The following is a 7500-nucleotide window of genomic DNA, read 5'->3' on the forward strand; positions in this document are numbered from 1 at the left end:
CTCATCGGTACATTCTTGACTAATATATACATATGTTCATGTAAACTTAATGTAGTATGTAATTCTGAAGACGGGGTGACCCGAAACGCGTAAATTACATCTCTTGAGCTGTGAAACTATTCAGTCACATTTATACCCTTTTATCCATTTGCTACAATGAACTCGGTTCAATTTTCGTATATAGCTTGTAGACCGAAGCATACGAAGACATTTTGATTAATGTATCATTTTAAAATCTTATAATCCTGCAAATTAAACATAGATACAGTCACTAATCTGTCATATTTACATCAGTTTTAACAATGATTATGACAATAATGATCATGATTACACGATGAAAAAACAAATAAAAAAGAGCTCAAACCTAACCACAAAAAATCCACCTCAAAGAGATTTAAAAAAATGATAATAATGATAATTTGAAGAAAAAAAAATACAAACAACAAAATCCCCCATCCCTCACCTAAGATATATGTAAATAACTAACTAAAGAAACCTATCAAGCTCAAATCGATAGACAAGATAACCAACCACCCACCCACCCACCCAACCACCCACTCATACCCACCCACCCACCCAACCACCCACTCATACCCACCCACCCACCCAACCACCCACTCATACCCACCCACCCACCCAACCACCCACTCATACCCACCCACCCACCCAACCACCCACTCATACCCACCCACCCACCCAACCACCCACTCATACCCACCCACCCACCCAACCACCCACTCACACCCACCCACCCACCCACCCACCCACTCATACCCACCCACCCAACCACCCCCCCATACCCACCCACCCAACCACCCATACCCACCCACCCAACCAACCCCCCATACCCACCCATCCAACCAACCCCCCATACCCACCTACCCATACCCACCCACCCCCCATACCCAACCACTCATACCCACCCAACCAACCAACCCCCCATACCCACCTACCCATACCCACCCACCCCCCATACCCAACCACTCATACCCACCCACCCAACCAACCCCCCATACCCACCCACCCAACCAACCCCCCATACCCACCCACCCAACCAACCCCCCATACCCACCCAACCAACCACCCATACCCACCCAACCAACCCCCCATACCCACCCACCCAACCAACCACCCATACCCACCCACCCAACCAACCCCCCATACCCACCCAACCAACCAACCCCCCATACCCACCCACCCATACCCACCCAACCAACCCCCCACACCCACCCACCCAACCAACCACCCAACCCACCCACCCAACCACCCCCCAAACCCACCCAACCAACCACCCAACCCACCCAACCAACCACCCCCCAAACCCACCCACCCCCCCCCCCAACCCCCACCCCCCCCACCACCCCCACCCCCCCACCCCCAACCCACCCCCACACACCCCACAACAACCACCAACCCACCCCCACCCCCACCACACCCCCACACACCCACCCCCCCACCCACACCCACCCACCCCCAGCCCCCCACCCCACAACCCAAACACCCCCCTACAACACCCCAACCCCCACCCCCCCCCACCCCACCACCCACAACCCCACACCCCCCACCCACCCACCCCACCCACCCCAACCCACCCCCCAACACCCCACCCACCCCACCACCCCCACCCCACACCCAACACACACCCCACCCCCACCCACCCCACACCAACCCCCCCCCCCCCACAACCCACACACCCACCAACCACACCCCAACAACAAACCCAACCACCCCAAACCACCCCACGCCCCACACACCAACCACCAACCCACCCCCACCACCACCAACCCACCCACCACCAACCCACCCACCCCACAACCCCAACACCACAACCCCACACCAACACCACCACACCCCAACCCCACCCAACCCCCCACCCACACACAAACACACACACAACACACCCACCCCCCCCACCACCCCCACAACACACACCAACACCACCCACAACCACCCCACACCACCACAACCACCCACCAACCAAACCACCAAACCACCCCACCCCCCCCACACCACCCCCACCCCCCACCCCCCCCCCCCACCCCACCCCACACCCACAACCCACCACACCCCACCCCCCCCCCACCACCAAGCCCAACCCCCCACACCCCCCCCACACCCCCCACACCACCAAACCCAACAACCCCACCACCCCCCCCCCCACACCACCCCAACACCCACAACCACCCCCCCCCCACCCACCCCCCCCCCCCCACCCACCCACCCACCCCCCAACCACCCACCCAACCCCACCCCCACCAACCACCCACCCAAAAAAAAAAAAACCCAACCCCCCCAACCAAACCCAAACCCCCACACACCCACACCCACAAACCCCCACCCACCCCCCCAACCACCACCCCCCCCCCCACCCACACCCACCCTAACCCAACCAACCCCACCCACCCCCACCACCCACCACACCCCCCACCACCACACCACCCCCCACCAACCCCCACCCCCCCCCACCCACCACCACCACCCCACACACCCCCCCCCACCCACACCCACCCCACCCCCACACACCCCACCCACCCACACACACACCCACCCCCCCCAACCCCCCCACACCCCCACCCAACCCCACACCCACCCACACCCACCCACCCACCCCCACCCACCCAACCAACCAACCAACCACCCATACCCACCCAACCAACCAACCACCCATACCCACCCAACCAACCAACCAACCACCCATACCCACCCAACCAAGCACCCATACCCACCCACTCATCCAACCAACCCCCCATACCCACCCAACCAACCACCCATACCTACCCAACCAACCCCCCATACCCACCCACCCATCCAACCAACCCCCCATACCCACCCACAACCAACCAACCCCCCATACCCAACCACCCAACCCCCCATACCCACCCATACCCAACCATCATTAATCCCCCTTCAACCCTTCCAGTACGACGAGCAGATGATCGGTCGAGAAGAGGAAGTCGAGGACCTGCCCCTTCACGCGGCGGAGGTCGACAAGAAGAAGAAGATAAAACACCGTCTTGGAACAGATCTTACACCTCAGGAAGATGCTCTCAATTTCCAGGCTCTGTGTAGGGGAGAGCAGCTCCTGGTGGGTTCTTTTGTGTTTTGTTTGTTTTGTTTTTTTGTTTTTATGTTTGTGGGTTTGGTTTTTGTTGTTGTTGTTTGGATTGTCTGTTTTTTATGTATAATTTTTTTTTTTTTTTACCTTTATTTTTTGTTTGTCTGTTTTTCTTTATTTGTTTTTATTTTTTATTTTATTCTCCTTTTTCCCTTTTCTCGGCATTTTTTTCATGTTATATCCATTCCCTCCTTTTCATCATTCATATTGTCTCTACAGCATTATCCCTTCACCCTTTTGTAATAGATTTAACCCAATATTCTTAAACTATTTTGTGTCACTCCAAACTCCACCTATCTCTCAAAAGTCTCTTACAATAATCCTTTCGAATTCTGGCTTTCAAAAAGAACAAGAGGATAAAACAGTAACAAAGTCTATTTATCTATTTATACGCTTTTAATAAGAAGGATCAAATCGATTTCAAATTCAACTTTAAAACAACAACGAATCAACATGTAGAATCTGACCTCTCTTGACCTTTTCTTCACACCTTGACCTTCCATGCAGAGTCCTAAACAACAACAACAACAACAATAACAACAACAAATAATGTAGGCCCATATCTAAAATTCAAATTTCAAGAACAACAAACCCGTAATTTTTTTTTTAATCATTCCATTTCAAAGATGAACGTCAACAAAAAATCACCAAAAAAAGTGTTTAATTCTCTCTTGATTTCTTTTCGTTCTTGACATTCCCGTAGACACCAAAAGAAAAAAAAACTAGTGACAAAAATTAATTTCTCATTTATAATTGCAACCTCAACAAAACACCATTCATCAAATCCTTCAACTTTTTTTTTTTTTTTTTTTTTTGACTCCAACTTTTTTGAGATTCTGTCCAACTCTCACATATCCCGACCATAATAAGCAGGAATAAGTACTATTAATAGTATCAGTCTTTACACAAAATCCCTCATCAAGACTCATCCACTCTTCCTTCCACTTCTTCTTCCACTTTTCCCAGCGATAAACGTAGACTCCCAAAACTAGCAATAAATTCTCAATATAGCCATAACACCAACAATAACAAAAACAAAAACAAAAAAACACCCACACAAACACAAACATTCCTAACCTCTTTCACCAACCTTGTTTTTACCTTCTCACCTACCATACTAAATCCCCTTAAAATAAACCCTCACCAAAGTCAATAAACCAAATTCTTAACCTTAATTAACATCAACAAGACCTCCCCACGATAACCTTCGACCTCACCTGACCTCCTCCCCCCCCCACCTTCCCTGACCTTCCGGCAGAGTCCCGAGTACCAAGCGACCTTATCCTGCTACTACGACACCCGGGGCGAGTCCTACTTCCAGCTCATGCCCGTAAAGGTTGAGATCCTTCACCATAATCCTGAACTTATGGTGTTTCATGACGTCATTTCCGATAAGGAGATCGAGGCCGTGAGGGGGATGGCACAGCCTATGGTGAGGATGTTTGTTTGTTTCGTCTTTTTTGTTGGATCATTTGACTTGTTTGGTTTGAATTGTTTGATTGATTTTCTTTATTGTTTATTTGATTTGATCCATTTACTCATTCTTATATACCTATTTATTTATTTATCTATTTATTTATTTATTTTTCTGCTGCTCCACATACTTGGTTAAGTCAAACATATCGTAAGGGTTGTATAAATAAATACACACGTATATTAATTTTGGAGGGTTGTGGATATATATATACATGAATATCTACGATCGATACAGTTGTTAAATTAAAAAGGCACAGTATATTATGACTAAAATCGTGAAAGTTTGAAAAAGGCACATTATATTATGACTAAAATCGTGAAGGTTAGAGTTTTCCATTAATTCTAGTTATCACTACAAATTCCAAAAGATTATAAGTATCTTTTCTTAACAGCTTGCGCGTGCGATGGTACAGGGTGCACAAGGAAAAGGAAATACAGTTAGCACCACACGTACGTCAAAGGTAAGACGGAATTGCAAAATGGCATAGTCTCCCATAATAGTATTCTTATTTTCTGTAGTTACAAGTCAATTCGTTTTCTACCTGAGAGCATGGTAAACTATAGAAATATCGTGTACACTTTAACCGATTTTGTTTACAGTATAATAAATGGTATTACTACTTCAGTTAAATTGAAACATTTCTTCATACACATGCGCGCGCACACACACACACACACACACACACACACACACACACACACACACACACACACACACACACACACACACACACACACACACACACACACACACACACACACACACACACACACACACACACACACTGAAAAAAACACACACAAATACTAAGCATATACACCCTTTCCTAAAAATATTAATATTTTCACTCCTAACAAGTAACTAATCAACACATTTCTCTCCCCCATCATCACCACCAACTCCTCCCCCTCTTCCCCCTCCTCCCCCTCTTCCCCCTCTTCCCTCTCTTCACCTTCCTCCCCCTATTCTCCCCCTCCTCCCCCTCTTCCCTCTCCTCCCCCTATTCCCCCTATTCCCCCTATTCCCCCTCCTCCCCCTCTTCCCCCTCTTCCCTCTCTTTACCCTCCTCCCCTCTTCCCTCTCCTCCCCCTATTCCCCCTCCTCCCCCTCTTCCCTCTCCTCCCCCTCCTCCCTCTCCTCCCCCTCTCCCCCCTCCCTCAGGTGGGTTGGTTAGACGACTCCTTACACCCTCTGGTAGGGCGCCTCGGCCGTAGGATCTCTCTCCTGACGGGGCTCTCGACGGACGTGGCCGCCGAACACGCCGAGCTCCTACAGGTGTCCAACTACGGCATCGGTGGACATTATAATCCTCATCACGATTACTTGTTGGTTGACAAGTCTGAGAAGGAGGTGAGGGGCGTGGCTTGTTTTGTGGTTGTTGGGGAGGAGGAGGGGGGATTGAGGAGGTGTTTTAGGGTTGGGGAAGAGGATGGGGTTGTGTGTATTATTTGTGGATTTGTAGTTTTTTTTTTTTTTTTTTTTTTTTTTTTTTTTGTGTGTGTGTGTTTGTGTGTGTGTTGTGTTGTGTGTGTGTGTGTGTGTGTGTGTGTGTTGTGTTGTGTGTGTGTGTGTGTGTGTGTTGTGTTATGTGTGTTCATGTGTGTTCATGTGTGCCTGTATGTTCCAATGCCATCAGTAATTACAGGAGCTCATCTTGTTGACTAATTGTGTTGATGGAAGGGCGTTTGTGCACGAGGAGTATTTTCATTTTTATAGTTCCACTATTTATTTTCCACTTTTTGAAAATAAGAGGTCCGTCGTTATCCTGATTTTCATCTAATTTAATACTATTATCAGCAACTGGGATTTGAATATCCCATTGCAAAGCAAAATCTTCATGTTCGTCATCAATGTTGCAATCATCTTTTTATCATTATATTTACTTTATTAGGAATGTTTGTTTAAATCTTTTATTGATCAAAACTTGATTAGAAATTTTAATAACATCGTATTTTCTATGTATCCCTCATTATTGTCTTATTAGGATAATGTTATAATCATTATTTGTCGATATTAAGGCAATGTTGATGTATTTCAATATATGGTGATGATATTTATATGAAATCTAATTGTATCGTATTTATATGATTTGATGATGTGTTGTTAATGATTTTCTTCTCCTTTAACAGCTTCTACATAACATTCATCCTCGGGAACTCTTTATGGGAGACAGAATTGCTACATTTATGTTCTATGTGAGTATTAACTAATAACTTAAAAGTAATTACTTAACTTAGATTGATAGATATATTTCTTTTGTTGAATAATGGTTATCAGTATACCCAGGGGTATGATATAAGAGCGGGGATGGGGGTGTGGGTGGGGGTGGGGGGTGACGTGTCCCTTATCTAATGCTTCTTCTGAGGGGAAATATCTCCCCTTGTTCGGAAAGTAAGGGTAAAACTTTGCCACTTTTCCCCCAACAACAGAATGGAGACCTACACCCCCTCCCCAAACACCAAAGAGAAAGTGAGAGACAAAATGAAAAGACATTTTGATTGATGACACGTATTCATATCTCGTGAGACTTGATCGTTAGTTTTAAAGTCAATATTCGAGAAATTGTGAGCTGATTAATGATTACTTGTTATCACATATTATCTCTCAATAGCACTTTCTTATCAAATTGAAATAAAGAATTGAGATAGATTTTGCTACATCAAAGGAATTTCAGAGTGATATGTCAAGGTTACGTAATTGATATCCGGTCTGAAATGAGCGACACTTTGCTATATCAGGGTTAAGCAGTTGATACCTATTAGGACACTAATCATTATAAAATTTCCCAAAAGTGGAAACGTAGATCCACGGTCAATATAGATATTTATTTTAGTTTTTTTATTTATTTATTTTTTTTTTTTTTTTATTATTATTTTTTTTTTTCATTAGAGGTACGATAGGAATATCA

General features: G+C 46.3%; 1 protein-coding gene across 1 annotated transcript in view; it reads left to right on the plus strand.

Annotated features, from left to right (window-relative positions):
• LOC122247742 (prolyl 4-hydroxylase subunit alpha-1-like) overlaps nt 1-7500 on the plus strand; it is a 22760-nt gene that overhangs the window by 10753 nt on the left and 4507 nt on the right. The window contains exons 5-9 of the mRNA XM_086540529.1: nt 2921-3085; nt 4374-4547; nt 4984-5052; nt 5754-5942; nt 6722-6787. Of these exons, the coding sequence (XP_086396655.1) occupies nt 2921-3085; nt 4374-4547; nt 4984-5052; nt 5754-5942; nt 6722-6787 (663 nt within the window). The remainder of the gene's footprint in view (nt 1-2920; nt 3086-4373; nt 4548-4983; nt 5053-5753; nt 5943-6721; nt 6788-7500) is intronic.

This window comes from Penaeus japonicus, unplaced genomic scaffold (genome assembly GCF_977035675.1).
Source record: "Penaeus japonicus unplaced genomic scaffold, GWHDUDI00000001_assembly GWHDUDI00000010, whole genome shotgun sequence".
Lineage (NCBI taxonomy): Eukaryota > Metazoa > Arthropoda > Malacostraca > Decapoda > Penaeidae > Penaeus > Penaeus japonicus.